The sequence below is a fragment of the Populus trichocarpa genome, chromosome 9 (genome assembly GCF_000002775.5).
Source record: "Populus trichocarpa isolate Nisqually-1 chromosome 9, P.trichocarpa_v4.1, whole genome shotgun sequence".
In the NCBI taxonomy this organism is placed as follows: domain Eukaryota; kingdom Viridiplantae; phylum Streptophyta; class Magnoliopsida; order Malpighiales; family Salicaceae; genus Populus; species Populus trichocarpa.
In genome coordinates this window covers 7727064-7748965 of record NC_037293.2, presented here as the reverse complement: position 1 = coordinate 7748965, position 21902 = coordinate 7727064, and the positions used below count along the sequence as shown (strand labels likewise).

Below are 21902 nucleotides of genomic sequence, written 5' to 3'. Positions count from 1 at the left end.
CTCGATCGAGAATTGGGTAACAACCAGGGAGGAATATATCCCTTGCCCTGACAAAAACATTGTCCCAGAACACGTGACGATAAATGCGAGCACATACGTTTGCGTGTCTGTGTATGAATACCGACAACAAACTAGCTTAATAATTGCTCATGAAGTACAGGATAGGTGGGATTAATCATACTAGCTAATATTTTATAAAATTTAGATATTCTATATAATTTTGAATTGAATTATTGACCTCATTATTTGCTGCAAACAAACAAAACGACAATAAACTTTAGCAAATCTCATCCGTCCAAACAAAGGGTAGAACATGAAATTTAAGTTTGAGAACTAAAGGGGGGAACTTATAATATAAGGGATGAAATTGAACATAAATAAGGAAACTTTAGTTTTTTCCTTCATCAAAGCAAATTAAAAAAAAAAATATTCTAAATATATATTTATATTTTCCTTCGTAGAGAATCCAATAGCTGTGTGAAGGAGAAGGGACCACTCAACTCCTTGAGAGAATCTGTACCATCTCCCCTGCCTTCCTCGCTTCCCCTTCTCTCTCACCCATTTCCGAATCCTCACTACTACATTTCCCCATTTCACGAAGCAATCTCCAAAACTTTTTCCAAATCAATCAGATGGCATATCCGCACCCAAACCTGGAGCTTCGACCCCTTGGAAACACGGGTCTCAAACTTAGTTGCGTCGGCTTTGGAGCTTCCCCACTTGGCAGTGTCTTCGGCCCTGTCTCTGAACACGACGCCATCTCCTCTGTCCGCGAAGCCTTCCGCCTTGGCATTAATTTCTTCGACACCTCTCCGTATGTCTCCTCCTTCTCAATGAACTATTCTTTTAATTTGCCACTTTTACTATTTATTTACCACTTATTTATTTTGTTCTTGTTCACGATAATGTTTGATGCTGCTATTTGAAAGGTATTATGGAGGGACATTGTCAGAGAAGATGCTTGGTCAGGGACTTAAAGCTCTAGGAGTTCCTAGAAATGAATATATTGTGTCCACGAAGTGTGGAAGATATGTGGAGGGCTTTGATTTTAGTGCTGAGAGAGTGACCAAGAGTATTGACGAAAGCTTGGCAAGATTGCAGTTGGATTATGTTGATATACTCCAATGCCATGATATTGAATTTGGGTCTCTTGATCAGGTTCTTAATTTTATTTTACTTTCCTACCTGGGTTTGCAATATCTGCTTTTTTCGTCTTAGCTTTTTTTTTTTTAGATTCTAAAGTTCAGCTTTTGTTAGAAAAATGCGAGGATGTGATGGAAAAGAATGAGTTGGGCTGGTTTGGTTTTATTGACAGATAGTGAATGAAACAATTCCCGCGCTACGGAAACTAAAGGAAGCAGGGAAGATTCGTTTTATTGGTATAACTGGGCTGCCGTTGGGAGTATTTACGTATGTTCTTGATCGAGTGCCGCCTGGCACAGTTGACGTTATTTTGTCTTATTGTCGCTATAGTATTAATGATTCTACATTGGCGGATTTATTGCCTTACTTGAAGAGCAAAGGTGTAGGTGTAATTAGTGCGTCTCCACTAGCAATGGGGTTACTAACAGAGAACGGCCCTCCGGAGTGGCATCCAGCTTCTCCTGAACTGAAGGTCTGCCCTCATCCCCTTAAATAATCTGTTTAAGTTTTCTGTCCATATCATCTGGCTTTTCATCACATTACTGGTTAGCTGAAACAGTCAAAGCAAATGTTGCCAGCTAATTTGTCTGGTAATATTTCAACAAGAGTTGAAGTTTGCTGAGTGTTGTAAACATATATCTGTGCACGCACACATATGGCACGCCACCATCGACACCTCCGCATTAATACTGTTCCTTTTAAGTTCACCAATTTTATGTTGACCTCAAAAAGAGAGAAAGATAGTTTCATCAGTTACGTGTCAGAAAGCTGGATTTATCTATAGGAGCTATGATCAAACTTGAATTCTTGTTACGATAACAGAGTCGCAAGTCATGTGACGAAGAACCAATTGTTACATAACATATGCATGTATTAAATGGATTATTGAGGATCACAACTAGCACTCATGTCATGTGATGGGATCAAGAATGCCTTCTGAAGTGGCAAGATCTGAGATTATGCTGTTCGATATGGATCTAATAGGGCACATTGGTTCAGGCAAATTTTCGATTCCACCTACAACAGATCCTGATCAGATAATATGAATAAGATATTTATGGGCTGTTTCTAGTGGTTTCTGTACCATGCATCTCATCTTAAATATCTTGGATATGCTTGCAATACTTGCTTACTTGAAGATGGATTACATTTTTGCAAAGTTAATTGATCTCCACCCCCCCAACCACAGTCTGCATGTGAAGCTGCTGCTGCCTTCTGTAAAGAGAAGGGGAAGAATATTTCAAAGATAGCAATGCAATACAGTTTGTCGAATAAGGATATTTCATCCGTGCTGGTTGGCATGAACTCTGTTAGACAGGTACTCCTACATTTCCTTGATTTCCACATTTTGTTTGATATACAAGTATTAATCTTCAATTTCAAGTGTCGCACTTTTTGAGCTTTACCATTGTATGTTGTTCAATCCTTTCCCCCCGCATAGTTTTACTAGCATAGACATGTAAATCTGGGTCCATGTTTGTGCTATAACATGCTCTATTGTTTGTAACATCATCTGTTTGTAAGGTAGCTATTGTCCATTTACAAATGCACAATTTTTTCTTAAAGGCTTAAAGCATCCAATTCAAAAGCTAAACAAGTAATTAAGAGGTGGACAGCAGATACCTGGTTGAACTAGCTAGTGCTTATTTTAACATCCACTTTATCTGACATGTCATGTTTACCATGCTAATGATGACAAAGTCTCTGTCTACACCATTGACGCCATAATTGTGCGGGTGATACACCTCTTTTGATGATCAGGTTGAGGAGAATGTTTCTGCTGCTACGGAACTTGCTACGTTTGGCAAGGATCAGGAAACTTTATCAGAAGTTGAAGCAATTCTGATCCCTGTGAAGAATCAAACTTGGCCTAGTGGAATCCAACAGAGCTGATGTTTTGCTGTCTTATGACTGCTTTCCCTTTGTGCTTTCTACAATTTGCATTGCTGTTAGTGGCTCTCCAATCCATATTTGTTCCAACGGAGGGCCCATTCTATTATAAACTCCCCTGCCAGGTAAGGAAAATAATACTTCCAAGTGAAAAGAAGAGGGTTTGTCAATACTGATGGATCCGAAACTCAATAACGTGCAAGATGTGTTTGATTCTTATGGGATATTTAAGAGGTGGTTTACCTTAAAAGTGTAATCAAATTATTGACATTAAAACTGAGCCTTTTTTTTTGTTGTTGCTGATTTTCGAAGTTGTATAAAAGTCTGCAAGTCGATGCTTCGGTTTTTGCATTTCCTGAGTGCTCTTTGGCTCATATGATTTGATGCAGTGCCAAACTCCATGAATCTGCTTAGCTGTGGATACTTGATTATTTGAAATAAACAAATAAATAAATCTGCATCAAATCATTTCTCTAGAAGGCTTGAGTTTTTCACTCAGCAAGTTCTACCGTTCATTCTCTCGCGAATTATTGTGAATAGATTATGCAAAATTTTATATTTATTCAAGTTAATTTTAGTTTTTGAAATGTTTTTTTTAGATTATTATTAGATTTATTATAGTTTTTATTATAGATATTTTAGATCAAAATTTAGATAAAAAAACAGATTTTTTTTAATAAAAACTTTTAAGTCTTGATTTCTCAATCACCTAGAATATGATTAAATCAGACTACAAGTTATTTAATTTTTTATTTTAAAAAAATATGGGGCAGTCGAGTATGTTCCAAATGCAAATAAAAAAAATCAAGAGCCTATTGATAAATTAGACCAGATATGCAACACGTGAACTTTGCTTTTTATGGAAAATAATATGCAGAACCAGAAATTGTTACTTTAATCGAAGGCATTCATAACCTTCTGGTCTAAGTACTTGTATATGGACACATTATGGTACTGTGTTCCATCACGGTTCTTACAAATGTAAACCATGTTACTATTTGTAACCAGAAAGAAAGAACCAACTTTTCTCGTGGTTGGAAACGTCGAGGAGAGGGGCATAGTTCTATTGCATGTGAGCAAAACTAAATATTTATGATTTGGACAATCGCACAAAAGCTTTTGTCTTTAGGAGTCCATTGCTAAATTTGATTGATGGAACTTTCCTTGGATAGGTTTCTGGAGTTTTTTCTACTAAATTTAGCCACTAAATACTATATACAAGTCATTGTTTTTTTTTAATATAAGAAAATCATAAAATTGTCAAAAATCCGGGGTTAAACTTTAAATAAAATAATAAATAAAAAGACAAATTAAATATTTTTAAATTGATTAAAAAAACTGTTAAATAAAAAAATCTTAACTTTAAGGGTATAATTAAAAAAATTAAAAACTTTTAGAATTAGAATATAAAATTTGTCAAAGACAAACCATATAAAGGGAAGCGTCCATCGAAACAAAATCCAAATGAGAAATAACAATGATGATAGAGAAGGTATCAATCAAAATGATATATAATTCAGAGTTTTTTTTTTTATATAAAAAAAATAGCACAATTAAAAGTTTATTTATAAAAATAGCACAATTTACGCGTCTAATTCAATACACGTCCCTTATGTTATGTTCATTTTTTTTAAAAAAATGCCCCACACACGTGTCCAATTCAATTTTAGCAATGAGCAGACTGGAAATGTAATTCTCTTTTCAAAGTATGAATCTTTTATGGCCAATAAAAAATTAGGAAAATCCAACGGTAAGAGAACAAACAAGAAGATCCAACGACTAGGTTGGTAGTCAGATACAATGCTCAAGAGGAGGAGAAGAAGAAGAAGAAGAAGAGAAATAATGGAGGAGAAGAAAGAAAAAGAAATGGGCTCTCACAATAACCAGAGTAAAAGGAAAGGAAAGGAAAAAAAGAATAGTGAGATTTCAAGACACAACAAAAACAAATCATTATCACTAAAAAAAGGTCATATTTGAAGCCATTGCTGGAGACCCATGTCTACCATTATAGTAACCCGTCCAGCCCCAAGGTTGTCCAATTTTGAAATCTTATACCCAACAATAAAAAAGGAAAAAAAATAAAAATGACAAAAGAGTGAGGGACGCAGGCAGCCTATCAAGACCGACCAAACAACTTGTTCTCTTCTCTGTGGCTCAACAACTTAAAAAATCCCCCCCTTTTAAACTGAGCCTTGGCTCACAAGAAGTACTCTCTCAGTGAATCTAACCAAGAAAAGGGTACTATCAGTGAATCTAGCAGCAAAAATGGCGACTGCGAGAGTGATGTCAGCTGCAACCAACACAACAGCATCCTGCTTGCTCCTTAAAAGACCATTCTTCAGTTTAAATCAAAAAGCTCCCTACTTCAACAACAACCTTCGCTTCAACACCACCACCAAAAGGGTTTCAAAGAGGTTGTTTTCTTGCAAGTCTATTTACAATCCTGATGTTCAAATCAAGGAAGAAGGCCAGCCTGAGACCCTTGATTACCGTGTCTACTTTCTTGACAATTCTGGCAAAAAGGTTATATCTTTCACTTCTCTGAAGTTTCTCTTTTTTATGATATCTGTATTGGTTAGTGATAATACGCGAGGAATGAATGTAATTTGCCAAACCCAGAAGAAAAATCTTTAGAAAACCAGTTCCTGTCTCCAATGGTAATGATTTCAGTGTATATTTTTGCTTAAAATTATATTTATTTACGAAAATAACAATGCATTGTTCTTTTGATAGTTGAGTTTTGCTCGTGTTAATCAATGCGAGATTTTGGTGCTTTTATGTTTCAGTTTCAGTTTGAGTTCTTGATTTTTTATTTTAGCCATGGCAATCTGAATTTGAAAATTGAAACGAAAGGTTGTTATGGTGGAGATGAGATTCTGTATATGCCATTTTGCATTGAAGACGACTTGTGCAAATCCCGGAGACTGGGTCACCTGTTAGTCCATTAAGAAAACGGGCATGCCACTCCAGTAGAGAGCACCTATGATTTGGGACTTTTTTCAACAATTTAAAACAGTTTTCTTTAGGTTTATTTGTGTCTGCTTATGGGTAATGCAAGTGTTGTTTGGTATTACAGGTTTCGCCCTGGCATGACATACCTTTGCACTTGGGAGATGGGGCTTTCAACTATGTTGTTGAAATACCAAAAGAATCAAGCGCGAAGATGGAGATTGCTACGGATGAGCAATTCACTCCTATTAAGCAAGATACCAAAAAGGGGAAACTAAGATACTATCCGTAAGATTTTCTTGTTGCTTCCTTTATAAATCATTCACTGGTTTCGTACAGATATTTCAATTTGTTCTCAGCACTTGCGCTTTTAGTGTTAGCCCATTGTAGCTCAACATTCGGTTGCATCTCCTCTGCTTACTTCATTGCCTGAGCATATTTTATTGGTTTTGAATTCTTGTTTCTGCCTTATTTTCAGCTACAACATAAACTGGAACTATGGATTGCTTCCACAAACATGGGAAGACCCATCTTTTGCAAATGCCGAAGTTGAAGGAGCATACGGAGATAATGATCCTGGTATATCAACATATGTTCTATTTTGATATTTGCCCTTTCTTGCAGATTCTAGCATTTGCTTGTTCCAATTAAGTAGCACTTCAATTTTGTAAAATTGTTGTCTCCGCTTGTAGTTGATGTTGTTGAGATTGGTGAAAGACGGGGAAAGATTGGTGAAATTCTCAAGGTCAAGCCCTTGGCTGCTTTGGCCATGATTGATGAAGGGGAACTTGACTGGAAAATTGTTGCTATCTCTTTGGATGATCCACGAGCATCTCTCGTAAATGATGTTGATGATGTAGAGAAACATTTCCCCGTAAGTCCTCTTCTATTACCAAGCAGCCTTGCAATACCTTACCACAGCCACTTGTCAATTTTGTAAAATCAGTTACAATGAAAAGTAATTGTTCTTTTACCAGCTACTAGAAACATCTCTGATTAGTTAATAATTTGTTTCATAATTTCTCCAAATGCGTACATGTTGGATTTAAGATGGTATTTTTTTTAAGAGGTCATAATTTCGAAGCATTTTCTACTTAAATGGTTAGATCGTATTCAAAAAGGAAAAGGGTATATTTTTGGCCTTTTATTTATTAGCTTAATGAAAGTAAATGATTAAAGAGTTGTAGGCATTGATATACTAAGCTATTGTAATAAGTGGGACAAATGAGTGAAAATATCTGGAATGCTAAGTTGGGGATGTGGAATTCATCGAAGGTGTGGGTTATGTATCACCATCCAATTTTGCTGACATAGCATTAGATGATTAGTGGTATGGTTTTGGAAAAGTTAAGATTGTGATGAAGGTACTTTTTTGATAGAACTTCTGCCTGGACTTTGAATTAACTGGAAAATCATTGTCCTAGAACAAGCAAGGACTTTGATTGAATCTGGAAATGAGAGAATGTGTTCTAAATAGAAATAGAAGCACTAAGTATCTGGTGGTTATCTTCAGGGCACTCTCACTGCAATCAGGGACTGGTTCAGAGACTATAAGATCCCTGATGGGAAACCTGCCAACAGGTTTGGTCTTGGCAACAAGGCAGCAAGCAAGGTAATTTATTTATTTATTTTTCAAATAGAACCTTGCCTGTATGTTACAGCTTCGTGGAGTTCTAATTTTGCCTCATTTTCCTCCCTTTCTCCTTATTAATATTGTGTTTTCTTGCTATCATGTGCTGTGGGTGTAGCTAACCGTGCTGTAAAAAGCTGTATTATGCAGAAAAGGATTGCATTATCTAGATATGCAATTATCAAAGACATTTGATTTTGAGCACATTGACCTACACAAGCTGATAAATGAATTGAATACCATAACTCTTTAACAATATACGGATATCGATTTTACCCTCAATTGCAATTACCTTAGTCATGGCCTTCATGTCATGGGGCAGAACACCATACTGCTTTGTCATTGATTGATGATTGAATAAATTGATAAATATCCTTGTTTTGTTCTGATCATTTGATAGCCAATTGAAGTTTGGTATGATAATATAGTACAAGATGCCTTAGATTTTTCTTTTTGTCATTTTATGTTTGGTGCTCCCTGTTCCATTCTGTAATCTTCCGTATCTACTCTGAATAATGGTTTCCGTGCGATGGATAGGACTATGCTCTCAAGGTCATCACCGAGACCAATGAATCTTGGGCTAAACTCGTCAAGAGATCGATTCCAGCCGGAGGGCTTTCTCTTGTATAAAAGCCACTGGTAGACTAGAGTCGGAGGTGAAAGTATTATTATTGAGATGGAGCTGGAAGTAGTATTGTTTTTGGCATTCCTTGCCAGAAATTGTACCTTCTGGCAAGGAAGCCCCGTGTTGTCTCAATACATTGATGATATCAAAACATTTTTTCCTCGTTAACGAGTTTGAATAATCCATTGTTCCTATGCAACTTGTTTGTGTTTCCATCGTGAGACTGAGATTACATTTCTGGTACACAAGCAAAAACTGCTTGCATTCCTCTTACTATGGTCATGCTTATACAAGATGGTGGTTGGAATACAGTCCTCATGTTATCACCCTTCAATTTCGAAATAGCAAACGCTAAACATAACGTTTCCTGCACCATATAATTAGAGATTTCCTTTCATTTTTATGTTGGTGAATGACTGGTAACCCTCTCAGGCAATCCCACTACCTCCAACATTGTTTAGGATGCGCCAAGTTTAGGATTGTCCATTGAACTGTACCAGCCCTCATATGCGTCCATCCACTGTCAGTAGGGTTGGAATATGCGACAAAGGGGGTGGATGGAAATTTCCAGTGCAAAAGGAATCAAGGGGATTGGAGTTTCATTAAGCCTCCATCTATCATAAATAATGTTGTTACACTGGCAATTGATTGATCAGTGATGGTAACCTTAGTGGATGTGCTTGGTTGTTAAGTTTTAATGTAATTTATCCAGAATCGAATGAAATAACTATATAACCAAAGTAATAAGTTCTTTTTGATTCTCCCATTTGATCAAAGTAGAATCCATTCAAAACCTTACGTGTACAAGTAGTTGTCATTAAATGATCTCTGGCACGACATATGCACATATTGTACCCCTTCGGTCACATATTACAATTGTTGAAAACAACGAAGGAAACTTGAAAGGAAAGAACTGCAAACCACGCAGCCATCCTAGCACCAGCAGCTGCGTTCAAGTGCTTCTTCAAACCTCTTTTCCTTGTCAGAATCATTAGCAGGTGAAGAAGGACCAGCCATGAATGACTCTTTGCCCAGAGATCTCCCTTTGAAGATTGGACTGTCTTGTTGAACCCATTTCATTGCAGAGAACTTAGCCACAGAAAAAGAAGTAGCTGAGGGTGTTGAAGTAGGAAGAGATGACGGATACGTTGATTTGTTATGGTAGGGAAGTAGGAGCATCGAAGCTGTAGGAGCCATGATGAAAAGAAAATGCAGACAAAATAGGATATTGAAAGACTTAAATAGAGAATAGCATAAGGTTGGTTTACCTAAAACAGGCAAAGAAAAACTGTGGGTCTTAAATGAAAACGATGAACCAAAATTATATATACATAGAAAAAACGACTACTTTACTTTCCACTTTGCTGAGCAGCGTGACCGAAGTTGCTGAGATTTTCTTTTGGTAATAAAAATCTTGTCGTGGTTATCCCTGTTTTTTTTAGTAGTCGCTACTGTGTTTTCAATTAAATTAATGTTTTTTTAATTTTTTTTTATGATTTCAATACTGATATAAAAAATAAATAAAAATATTTTTTTAAAAAAAATATTTTAAAAAAATACATTACACTACACTATTAAACACACAATTAAAGCTTGTTGATATCGTGGTTAAATCTATGTTTTACATTAATAATTTATGGGCTCTTTGAGATAACTTTTATTTATGGTACTTTTTAAAAGTATTTTTAACTTATAAAAATATTAAATTAATATTTTTTTAGTATTTTCTGATAATTTTGATATGCTGATATTAAGAATAAATAAAAAAATATGAATTTTTTTTTGATATATTTTTAAATAAAAAGTTATTTAAAAAAAATACTCTGACAGTACAATTTCAAACCCATCTAATTCTTATTTGATTAAATATTATCTATTATGATTCACATGAATTCTATTAAAATTTCTCTATTTAATATTTATTAAGAAAAAAACTATAATTTATAAAAAAATACTTAAATATGTTTTTTTTCTTCAAATTAACAACCGCAAAAACGAGGGTGAGCTCAGCTGGGCTTATCCAAAGGATTCGCTGATCGAGAAAGTGGTTGAGCATGAGAAAGCACGTGGAAGTTGACGATGGACGAGGATTTTCCCATGGCGAAGGCACGCCTTATTGAAGAGCAACGAGTAACGCTAGGAGTACTGCATTTTGTAATCATTTCGATTTTTTTCAAATGATAGAAATATTGATCTTATTACTAATCAAGGCAAGACTTACCATTACTGGATTATATAATATGTATCATAGATTAACATATCAGTAGCAGCAAAATGGATGATAAAAAACAATATCTGACATCGTTCAGTCGTGGAGATTATCCTTTGGGATATGTACATCACCTGGACATGACGTTCTTGCTTATTTTGAATGACATTTCAGACATTAAACTTGAATTTGTAAGAATTTTGGCGTGTACATAATGATCATATTCCTAGAATTAATGTCAACAGGATTATTTGGGGGCAAAATTACGGAATAACTTGGATAAATTTATTAAGGAAAAACACATGACAAAATGTAGCTGATAATGAATTCCAATCCGCTGTAGGAAGATTTTATACACCAGAAAAACTTGGGCTTGCGAGTGGACATGCCCTAAAATTGTGCAGAAAACAATCGAATGCTATATACAATTCCGGTGAAAACTTTATGGTTCTGCCAAAGTTTCTGCTGCTCCTGCTGCCTTCCCATCAAGCAAAGGCATTGTGTTAGACCTGTCAGCTGTAGTCACTTGAGGATGCTCACTTTCTTCATCAAATCTATCCACACCGTGTAGAAATATACCTGCCATAGAGCAAATGATGAATCAAATATAATTATGCTATACAACTGAGGAATAACTACGAAAAATTACCTATAAACCATATCACAGCTGCTGGAAACAAAATGGACGTCAGAATAAGAGCAGTCTTCCTCCAGTTGTCAATATGATCCTGAAACATATATCCACAGTAGAGGAACTTGAATAATTGCCTATGCACGCATAAGAGAAAAATATCAATCTACTCTTAAAAATGTGGATGTGTAAACTTTATCAGTTGAAGTGGAGAAGACATATACTGTGATCATCAGGTGATACCCTGATAGTTGGTTAACCTAAAAATTCAAATGAACTCTCTCTCTCTCTGTTTAGTTCCGAAATAAAACAGCCTCATAGATCCAATTTATGAAGGAAGACCACTCCACACAAAATCCATCTGTGACCTTTATAGGTCTGCATGACATTCTGCCAAACATATTCAGAATACTGCAGATGATACATAATTCTATTCACTTATGTTATCTTTATTGCCATTCTTCTGTTAATGAATTATTCTGTACTTTGAAAATATGCACAGGAAAGAAATAAGATTATGCCTCCCTTTTTCTTTAAGATTCATGCCTCATTTTTGAAGAAAAAACAGGAGTTTTATTTTTTTTCTGAACAAAAAACAAAAGTTCAGCTAAGGCATGCTATGAAAGCTATGAAGGCAAACCTGGAGAACACCAACAAGTGGTGAGGAAGGCACATCTCCAAAGATGTGAATTGCAACGGTGGACATAGCCATAGATATTGGTCTCAAACTTGGTTTAACACAATGAAGACATACATAATTTACAGGAGCCTGAAAATAAACACAAATATTTAGTAGAGAGAAAAAAAAAACGTGCTCTATAAATGCTAAAAGTGTAACAGATGCTAATAGCAAATTTTAATACCTGAGTTGCAAAGACAAGTAGTTCACCAATAGCGAAAAAAGCAAGGAAGGCATACATGTTCTTAAAACAGAAGGCACTGAAGCAAAATATTGCCCCAACAAATGTTACTGCTGAAAGAAGCTGCAACGAGTTCAACAATTTTAGAGACAAAAGCTAATTCAAGGGAATATTCAAATAGCCCAAAGCCATTTAGAAAATTCTGCAATTCAATATACCAAATTAGAAACGCTGAATCATTTTATGCAAAAAGCCATTGAACCTAACCTTTCGATACAGTCACCCTTCTTGTGAGGTATTTGAAATAGCAGAAATTATCATGGTAAAGTCAAATTAAAGCTAAACAAGTTCCTGTAAAAGAGTATGTTTCTGAAACCAAAAATCTTGGCTTACTAGTTAGAACTGTTCAAGCCATACAGTAAGCCAGATGACAGCTCAGCTGACCAGTCTAGCAAATTCATAAGCCAACTCTAAGGACTACAATCCAACCTCAACCATCTCCTAAAGGTCAGAGACAGCCTCACAAGTAAAGCAAGCTGTTCAGTGGACCCACGAGAAGAATTTAAATTTGAGATTGAGAAGCAAGCTTATGCTACCGCTTCAATCAGGTATAAAATACTGACATATTTGTTCTCCTGAATATCATTTATGACCATCCAATTAAAATTATGGATATTGAAAATACTAGATGAAGAAGAGGGATAAGGTGAGAAAAGGAGTTCGCTAGAAAAGATATAAAGAAAAACTGAAGAGATGTAGAACACCATTTAGCAATTAAACTATATGACCTGTTTGGAATTGTGGTAGCGGTTGCGGTTCAAAGTACTTTTCGCATAGAAATGCATCAAAATGATGTTTTTTTATTTTTTTAAAAATCATTTTTGAGATCAGTATATTAAAACCATTTGAAAACATAAAAAAAAATTAGCAAAAAAAAAAAACCGCGTTCCCAAACGGACTATGAGTACCCATGTGTTGTCGCGGGCAAGTTTATAAAATCTATTTAATATTTTAATTAATTTAAAAATTTAAGTCAATGAAATTAAAATAAATTAACATTAATTGTGGAATTTTTTTAATTGAATATGTATTTTGTAATATTTAATATCACATGTTTTTATTTTTGAGTTTAAATATAAATTACGAATATATTTATTTTAATAAATGAAAAAAAAAACATGCAATCAATTATCTATATCGCCTGATAAAACCTAATTAAATGAATCAATAATCAGAAAAAGACAAGAATTGACAAGAAATGTTGCTTGAACAATCTATGTTGAAAGGGTGGTTAATCTTAATCATTGAGTCCATAACTATTGATTAAGAAAATCTCATTATTCTCTCCTTGATAGTTACTTTTTTTTTTAATTCTGCATCAACAAAATTCAGAATATCAAATTTTTTTTAACATATATCAAAGAATCATTATTAATTTTGAAGTGATGCATAATTAGCCAAATATAATATAAACTAAAAGATGATAAATTATAAATTATCAAATCTTTATTACTTAGACCTGTTCTTCCTCTATGTGTTAATCTACAATTAATGCTGATATTTAAAAAAAAAAAAAGATTGATGTTATATTTAGTGTTAATTATCATTGATTTTTTTAAAATATGCATCTTAGATTAATCAATTATCAATTATAGCGATAATAAGTATTGTAAAAAAATTGGTATTTAATCATTTTTTTATGAGGTTGCATGAAGAATCATTATTTTTTATAATAATGAATATTTTTATACTAATTTTGAAATAATAATATTTTTTGTGAGGTTGTATGAAAAATACAAAAATAATCATTAACTATTTGTGGAACATTTTGAGAAAATAATAAATAATGAAAAAAGAAAAGTAAAAAAAAATATAAAATCCTTATTATTTATTTCTTTTTCGAAATGTTAATCTATGGTCAGTGCTAATTTTTTTTCAAAGAATAAAACATTTGTTATATGATCTTAAATTTATTAATTATCAATTATATAACTTTTATTATCGTCAAAACAATTTAACAATTAATCATTAGTATTGGTTGCATGAAGAATAATTATTTTTTACAACAATGATTATTTGTTATACTAATTTTGAATAAATAATAATAAAAACATCAAATTCATGGAAAATAATCATTATTTTTTTCATGAGGTTGTATGAAAAAAAAAAACACAAATTATTTAGTGAGAATTGATATCGAGCAAATAATAGAAAAACAAATATTGAAAAAAATAAAAGGAAATGAAAGAAAAAAAAGAACAAAGGTGGGTCAAGTGCATAGCAGGCCCAAGCTTTCTCATCTTTAAAAAAAATTCAAATAAAAAAACCAGACAATTAGTTGTTTGCAAGCGAGGCGTCATGTGCCGGCCACCACTAAAACTCCAACCTCCAACATCCATTTTTTAGCCGGATAAAAGCACTTTAGAATCATCCTAAATACATGTAAGAACCTATTTTGAATCTTAAAACACATTCTAATGCATCCTAGAAATCCAGAAACCAAACCTTACTCTCTCTTGCCTTCTCTCCTCTCTCAATATTCAGGAACCTTATTGTAATACAAATTAAGTTCAGGGACCATTTCATACAATCTTTTAACTTATGATTGAAGTTCAAAAAAAAGTAGTTGATTTCCAAAAAATCACTTATAATTTTTGGCAAAATATCTTCGTTTCAAAGCAAAAAAAGCCTAAAACGAAGTTGTTGTAGGGGCTTAGATACAGTGACACCATATTTAGTTTAAGCTTCTTTATAATAAGACAAAACAGTGAATATTCCATAATTTTCAGCATAGCAGCTCAAGTTGTAAGAAAATTGCCCAAGGCTCTAATCTTTGAAAATTCCTTTTATATGCAAGAACACATACCTTAAAAGCATTGGAAATTGTGGAATTGATGAGATCCAGAACATAACCCCCTCCTATTGTGCCAACTATACCACAGACTATGGTAACCCCTCCAAATATCATATCTGCATTGCTCTGCAAAAAGACCATGATTTCAAATAGAATAGATTATAAACTCTCACTCTCAACTTTTTCTGATAGTTTAGTTTCAAAAGCCTTTACTATGAAGGTAATGCAAGTTGAAGGAAAAAAAGAATTTAAGGCATTGGTAAGTGCTATCATTGCTTTTATACTTGGTGTCATAGCCACATCAAATCTGGAGCTTACCATATTATAAATGTTATAACCCGCTTTAGGCCCCCAATATGAATATGCACCAATGACGAAATTGTATGCTATGTAACCTAACAAAAAAGTCAGGTACAGTTCAGGAAATCAGTTTGCAGAGATGTAGCAAAGCAGCATGATTTCAGAGATGGTAAAATTGCAGATGTTCTGGAAAAAACTCATAAAGAGCAAATTCCAGAAACTAGGTGACAGTTGGATTATCAAGGCAATCATTGAACTAAATAAGACCAGAAAAGACAGCTAAGAGCACATGAAATTAGTTTTAACCTTGATATTGTGGTCTGCATAAAGAAAAGACAAGCTGAAATGTTGGTGGTTAACATAAAGTAGTGTGAGAAAGAGTACCTAAAACATTCACTACATAAACCTTCTCAAGCAAAAGCACTTTCACGTCTATCATAAATCTAGAGAATTGCTTCAAATCAATGAATGCACAATTTGACCTGCAACAAATTTAAATCCAATAAATCACCAACATATCCCAACTCTGAGTGTGCATGCACACGCATAATGGTGTATAACCAAATTTAAATCAAAAACATAAGCAATATATCTATTACAATATGCTATCTATACAACACATGTCATAAGCTAAGGACAATTAAGCTCACTTGGAAGATTTCATTGAGCCTTTGACAACAGAAACGCCCGCATCTGTGTTCAACATGTAAACCCAGTCAATGGAAAATGAGAAAAAAATCTTTTATTTATAGGAAACTAAATAACAGAATACAGAGGCACATTTTGCTGATGTAGCCAACTTCTTATAACAGTAAGTTGATTGTAGTAAAAAAATTCCAAAAGAAAAGGCCTTCAAAAAGAAATAATGATATATCAGTCCTCTTGAACTTCTGCCATGCAACTTTAGATAGTCAAGTATACGGCTGTACTTGGATGCCTAAGGGGATACAAAACTTAGAAATTTCCATACATCCTATTATTCCTTTTTGAACATCACTGGACAGATTTTCATCTATTCTGTTCTTCCTTTCTGAATCCATGGTTGTCGATCTCGAGCAAGTATTCAGAAACCTCATTCAATTGCATTTCATTAGATTCACTATTTTCATGTGAGAGTTCAAGGAATCAAGTGGAAGTGAGCAGAGGAGATGGCTTCTCTTCAAATTTTGACTTATTTATTCATCTATTCATAATTAGAGAACATATAGATTTTACAAAATAATGAGATTCCATATTATCATTACACACAGCACCTTGAACTTCCAAGACAGCAGTCTCTATGGATGTCAGCGCTTTTTTAGATTCAGCAGGAGCAAAACCTGTATCAGTAACTGTTTAGGAACAGCTGGAATTGTCTTTAGCTCAAAAAACCAAGATGTAACAAGCTTTCACCTTTCAACTGCAAAGGTTTCATAACAAAACCTAAAACAGCAAATGGAAGCATCAAAATTGCCTCTCCATAGAAAGCGAAACGCCAATTGAAATGACCACCAATCTATTTAAGAATAAAAAGACAAATGTTATTTAGTAGCCGCAAGTGTTAACAGTTGTAAAGGAGATGACATATGCTGTAAATTTTTAAAATATACTAAGAGCTGGTCCTTTCTCAGACAGTAATTATAATATTATTCTACATATGTAAGCAAGATTTTCTTTGACGAAAAGGACCTTGACAATCGTATAACAAGCTTACCAATCCACCATATACATAGCCAAGAGCATATCCAGTTGGTATACACATGTAAAATATTCCAAGCCATAAGGTTTTCTGACACAAACAACAGGGTTAGAGCAGATGAAAGTTGATGAAATATAAGAGCACAAAAAAGAAATATATTATACATCATACATAACAATAAAACAAAACCCACTTCCACTGTTGCGAGAGGATATTTAAATGTTAGTTTTAAGTGTTATTTTCATTCCAGTCCCAATATTTTTTGAGTCTTCTATGTTCCAATCCCTATATTTTATTTGCATCACGTTTTGCTCCCTGGCTCCATTGGTTGAGAGAGAGAGAGGGGAGGAGATAGACGAGAGAACCAATTTTGGACATGGGATCTGATAATCTTGGTGTCAAATGTATTCAGTTTGATGAGGGTATTTGTTGAAGGTGGTGTTAAGTCCGGAAAGAAAAGATTGGAAGCTGGATAAATAATTATGTTTTTAATTTGATCTGGTTTATTTATGGGTTTTTCATGAGCTGTTTAGGGTGAAAATGAATTCGTAGAGGTTGCTAGAATGTTTTAGAGGTGTTTAGACGGAAAAAACATCGAGAAAACTGGGTTTGAGGGACCAAGCCTAAGTGCAAGGATTTGGTTCCCTGGCTAGCCCTTTTTTAGTTTTATTCATTTTTTTCTAATTTTCCAAAATTATTTTTATTCATAATTTTCCTAATAAAACCTTATAAAAAAATATTTATTTTGATTTTTTCCCTTTTTCACTTACAAGTAATTATATTGAAATTCTATTTTACAATCCAAAATTATTGAACTACTTATTTTGAGTTTGGGTTTAAATTTGATACAATAAAATATTGAAAGAAATATATAAATATGTCACAATTACAAGTAAAATGAAACCTATTAATAACAATAAATATTCAATAAAATATATTTTTAGTGAAACAATGTGTACAAAAATTTGGATAAGATATTAAGGCAGTAATTTTTTTAAAGATAGTTCTCCTAAAATACAAGTAACCAAAGAATAAAAAACCTTTTACTGCCATCAATTTTGTAATTTATGATTTATCGATCTAATGTGCTATTCATTCAATCCTTTTGTACAAAATCAAAATTTGTCAAACTTAATTTCAATTCCTTTTAATTTTGTACTTGTTAAATATTGAAAAACAAGCTAACACTAAAAACTTTTTATCACAATTCACCACTCAATGAGAAATTTTATGGTGTTGAAGAAGTAACTAGTGACATCTTATTAGCTAGTCCTTTGATCCACTTTAAAAAAAAATAGATACAAGTACAAGAGAGATATCTTAGGTAGGGTTATTCTAATCGCTTTTGATGGGCCATGAGTTTCATTTTCTCTTTCCTTTGTGTGTCTGTCTCTTTCTTCAAGATGAGCTTAGGATGTAATTAATAAGATGTCACTAATTACTCCTTGAGCACTATAAAATTTTTCTTACTCAACTACCTCCACAAATGTTAAAGGGCCTAACCTAATAAACTTAACATATATAATTTAAAAATTATTTAATGTCCACAAAACACACATCAATAATTTTTTTAAGAAGGCATTATAATAAAAGTTTGAATAACCAATAATCTATCAACATAGAATTCATAATTTAACAAATACTTTTGTGCCCATGCAAACACAAATAAAGAAAAACTCAAAGCACTGCTTTTGACATGTCCTTTGCCAAAAGTGACCTGACTTCACAGCCTCATGTATAATAAAATTAAGGTATTCTATTTACTTCTTGTTGAACTTAATTTTAGTTAATTTCAATTATAATGAGAGTTGGCAAAAAAAAAATTAAAACATATTTTATAAGTGGACCCAAGAATGTACCAACTTCTTGCTAGCGTCTAACAAAATTAGAAGACATGACAACACTAGCAAAGTCACAGTTTTCCAGCATATATGTATAACAGATCGAGCTCAGACATTTTAGATAACAATTCAGCAGATGAAATTAATACAAATAAAAATAAACACCAATCAAACAAATTTGGCATGATCAAATGAAAGGAAACAAAACCTTAGCAACAGGGGCATTATCATCGATAAATGGGGCTGCCAGACTTATAAATGAAGCCTCTCCGACACCGACTAGCCTAGAAAAACAATCAGAACTAGTGTGCATCATATAACAGCTTATTATTGACATATGCAAAAACCTTTATTTCCTTACCAAAGGACAGAAAAAAAAATTGCTTAATTGTTTAGTGAAACAATACAAAGAAGAGCACAAGATAGATAATGTACTTACATGCGGCAAATTGTAATGGTCCAGAAATTAAATGAAAAACCACACCCAACTACTGCAACTGTCCATACTGATAATCCAACTCCAATGAGCCTAAATGGGTTGACGCTGCAATTTTTCATGCATGCATAAGGACTCAATCAAAAAGTAAATCCATGAGAATTAAATCATAATCTAACTTCTGTGCCAAAAATTATTAGAGAGAAAAAGAAGTCAAATATTCTTTACTTTAGTTCTGTGTGATTGCCATTAAAACAGCGCTGCATAAATGCAAGGAAATTTCTCCATTACATCTTATCAAGAAACAAGACAACTGAACTACACACACTACCTACTTGGCTAAACTGGTACTTTGGTGCCACAAATGATAGTTCCAAACCCATTGAAGCCCTAGAGGAACTTATTTTTGTGTGTTTTATGCATATCTAGTTCTAAGGAGATGACTGTTGGGAGATCCTTCAATTGACGAAAAAGATATTTTTGGCAAAACAAAATTTACCAACTTAAATGAAACATGCACTTACAACCTGACAAACAACTTTTGTTGCAATATTTCTTGATACAACTCTTTCACGAAATCTACATATAACATTCTGGACTTGTACACAAAACTACCAGGGAAGACACCTTCATTAAATGAGAAAGGTTAAACATTGCATAATTGTCGCCTCATAGGCATTGGTGCTTATGAACATTGAACAATAGGGATACTATTCCTAACTTGTACGTCCCATGGTATGATGATTGCTTTTCCTAACTGCCATTCAGAACCTATCATCAGCATTTTAGAACCAAAAGCGTATCCTTACGTGCATTTTACTCACGGACATGATTTTTATGGTTATCATTTCAATTAAATGTTACTCTCTCCAATAATTGATCACATTTTTGTTTAAAATTTAGCAACCTTTAATGGCTATTTCTTTTCTGCCCCATCCATCTCCCTAGCATTATGTCTATAAAAACTCACTTGCAACAATAGCAATTCATCAGAAGTTAAGATGAAAGAACTGGAAGCTCATTACCTCTTTGCTAATGATGCAAATATTGGGCAAGCCACGAGAAGTCCAACCATGAAAGCTGAGGACAAAACTCCATCTTCGAAATTGCTCAGGTTAAAATCCCCCCTGTGAAAACAAATGAACCAGAATTATTCAGAATGTATTTTTTTCCTGCAAAATAGTAGCTACGCTTGCTATATCTCATCAACTGTAAGCTCCAGGTTAGGTAAGAACAAATACGTTGTATTTAAGCAATAAAGCAGAATGTATTGCAGTTTGACACCTCAGCCACTTGACAGCAGGAGTGAAAGGACACGATTTAGAATCTAGTTTCTCAGTCTCTAAAATTTTCATCTTGCAGGTTAACAAGGAACAAATTTAGCCATACTTGTCCTGTTACTAATACTTTTACCTTAATGGTTCTACACAAAATGCAAATATAGTTATAAGATGCTTACACATGTGTTACCTTAAAGGATCTTTACTTTGGGGGGGAAAGGACAACCACTTTCTTTATTGAAGCAAAAAATAATGGAATGCTAACATTTTAAGAAAACCTACAATGTCCACCCTGTTTCTATTAGAGAGCAAATTTAAAATTGAAAATTAGCAGATATGTAAAATTAGCATTTCTTCCCCTAAGAACAATGAAGGAAATAGTGGCCACTAGCCCATTACCATATTCCTTCAAAAACAAATCTTATATCGGGCTCGAATGAAAGTGTCCCAGTAAATCTTACTGTATTCCACTGCCGAATGTGCATGTACCACTTTTTGAGCAGGTTCTACGACTCCCATTGACACCATTGCTTGCAATGGCTCCTCTATCCACATAATTGATCAAGTTGATCACACAAAAGATAACTAGCAGCCTGCAAGCACAAAGGTTGCAGAGTTTACTAGGTCTATTGTAGCAACTAGAAAGCACAAAACTTCAGATATGGTTAACAAAATTTGCAATATATCCTGGATCAAGTTTCCCCCAATCTTGGGACGATCACACAGAATTAGGTTAAAAACCACAATCAAATAGCAATGCCCTCAAACCAGTAACCTGTCAGGGGGGAGGACGGGACAGAAAAGAAATAGCCATGGGACATTAACATATTAATAGCTAAGACAAAAGGGGGGAAATCAATAGCTGCCTTGGATTTTTAGCAAGACTTTCCCGGAAAAAAAAAAAAAAAAGAAATGATGGTATTAAATTGCATAATTTGCCAATATTTTCCTCGTGATGTATGAAAAACCTCAATAGACATCACCTTAACAACCAGAAAACCCTAATCCAATTGAATATCCAAAAAAGCAATACTATCACAAAAACCTCAAAATCAGTCTTTAAAGCCCAAAATATTCCATCATTCATTCATGCATCCAAAATATGGATGTATATATTTGTACCTAAAAAGAAGAGGTTTTTTTAATCTTATTCTAAATAGCCAAGAAAACCCAGAACCCAGAACCAAAAACCGAAACTAAAAATGCCTGTTCAGGCCTCAACGTTCAAAACCCACAAAAAAATACCTTTTTGGAGTGAACCATGAAGGGGCAGGAGGTGATAATGCAGTAGAACTTCTTGCCATCTCTATGACCACTGTTGATGGGTTTGGGTTTTCCTCGGATGACACTTTTGCTCCTTTGACTTCATCTTCTTGTGCCATAAAACTAATACTAATATAATAAGGTGAAGCTGAATGGCACGCAACGCAAGTTTTGTTTTTCCCGACAAGGACTAGAACACGAACGCACTCAGTTGATAATTGACCTAAAAGTTCGATGAAATTACCTCCCCTGCCAGGCTGCCAACGTTTTTGTTCCTTAACACGAAATCTTTTTTTCGTGCCAAGAAAACCTA

At 33.9% G+C, this 21902-nt stretch overlaps 3 protein-coding genes across 5 annotated transcripts; 2 read left to right on the top strand and 1 right to left on the bottom strand.

The window, feature by feature from the left end:
- The first annotated feature begins 456 nt into the window (after nucleotides 1-456).
- On the top strand, nucleotides 457-3384 carry LOC7469673 (L-galactose dehydrogenase). Its single transcript, XM_002313170.4, has 5 exons — nucleotides 457-814; nucleotides 930-1158; nucleotides 1316-1615; nucleotides 2333-2461; nucleotides 2905-3384. Exons 1-5 carry the CDS (start codon nucleotides 633-635, stop codon nucleotides 3034-3036), a joined length of 972 nt encoding a protein of 323 aa, XP_002313206.1. The 5' UTR covers nucleotides 457-632; the 3' UTR covers nucleotides 3037-3384.
- Nucleotides 3385-5124: 1740 nt separating this feature from the next.
- Nucleotides 5125-8436, top strand: LOC7478768 (soluble inorganic pyrophosphatase 6, chloroplastic). The gene is made up of 6 exons (XM_002313171.4): nucleotides 5125-5556; nucleotides 6110-6270; nucleotides 6461-6561; nucleotides 6675-6856; nucleotides 7496-7594; nucleotides 8150-8436. Exons 1-6 carry the CDS (start codon nucleotides 5299-5301, stop codon nucleotides 8240-8242), a joined length of 894 nt encoding a protein of 297 aa, XP_002313207.4. The 5' UTR covers nucleotides 5125-5298; the 3' UTR covers nucleotides 8243-8436.
- A 2273-nt stretch (nucleotides 8437-10709) lies between these two features.
- On the bottom strand, nucleotides 10710-21869 carry LOC7478769 (probable sphingolipid transporter spinster homolog 2). Of its 3 annotated transcripts, none has more exons than XM_024608948.2 (16): nucleotides 21572-21869; nucleotides 20788-20919; nucleotides 20072-20173; nucleotides 19050-19154; nucleotides 18819-18912; nucleotides 16785-16859; nucleotides 16484-16586; nucleotides 16345-16410; nucleotides 15742-15784; nucleotides 15476-15573; nucleotides 15110-15186; nucleotides 14804-14917; nucleotides 11941-12060; nucleotides 11718-11846; nucleotides 11096-11174; nucleotides 10710-11025 (listed from the first exon to the last, which is right to left on the bottom strand). In XM_024608948.2, exons 1-16 carry the CDS (start codon nucleotides 21706-21708, stop codon nucleotides 10889-10891), a joined length of 1611 nt encoding a protein of 536 aa, XP_024464716.1. In that variant the 5' UTR covers nucleotides 21709-21869; the 3' UTR covers nucleotides 10710-10888. The 3 variants fall into 3 exon arrangements, with proteins under 3 accessions (XP_024464716.1, XP_006379149.2, XP_024464717.1); XM_006379087.3 differs by having other exon boundaries at nucleotides 18819-18894; nucleotides 21572-21864; XM_024608949.2 differs by lacking the exons at nucleotides 20788-20919; nucleotides 21572-21869 and adding an exon at nucleotides 20517-20612.
- Between the last annotated feature and the right edge of the window lie 33 nt (nucleotides 21870-21902).

Excerpts from the sequence above, each read along its gene's own strand:
- LOC7478769 (XM_024608948.2), bottom strand. The coding sequence starts at position 21,708 with ATGGCACAAGAAGATGAAGTCAAAGGAGCAAAAGTGTCATCCGAGGAA. Across the intron at positions 20,174-20,787 it reads ACATTCGGCAGTGGAATACA|GGGGGATTTTAACCTGAGCA; the intron begins GTAAGATTTACT and ends TTGTTTTCACAG. Across the intron at positions 14,918-15,109 it reads GTTATAACATTTATAATATG|AGCAATGCAGATATGATATT; the intron begins GTAAGCTCCAGA and ends GTCTTTTTGCAG.
- LOC7469673 (XM_002313170.4), top strand. The coding sequence starts at position 633 with ATGGCATATCCGCACCCAAACCTGGAGCTTCGACCCCTTGGAAACACG. Across the intron at positions 815-929 it reads AATTTCTTCGACACCTCTCC|GTATTATGGAGGGACATTGT; the intron begins GTATGTCTCCTC and ends GCTATTTGAAAG. Across the intron at positions 2,462-2,904 it reads GCATGAACTCTGTTAGACAG|GTTGAGGAGAATGTTTCTGC; the intron begins GTACTCCTACAT and ends TTTGATGATCAG.
- LOC7478768 (XM_002313171.4), top strand. The coding sequence starts at position 5,299 with ATGGCGACTGCGAGAGTGATGTCAGCTGCAACCAACACAACAGCATCC. Across the intron at positions 6,562-6,674 it reads ATACGGAGATAATGATCCTG|TTGATGTTGTTGAGATTGGT; the intron begins GTATATCAACAT and ends CTCCGCTTGTAG. Across the intron at positions 6,857-7,495 it reads ATGTAGAGAAACATTTCCCC|GGCACTCTCACTGCAATCAG; the intron begins GTAAGTCCTCTT and ends GGTTATCTTCAG.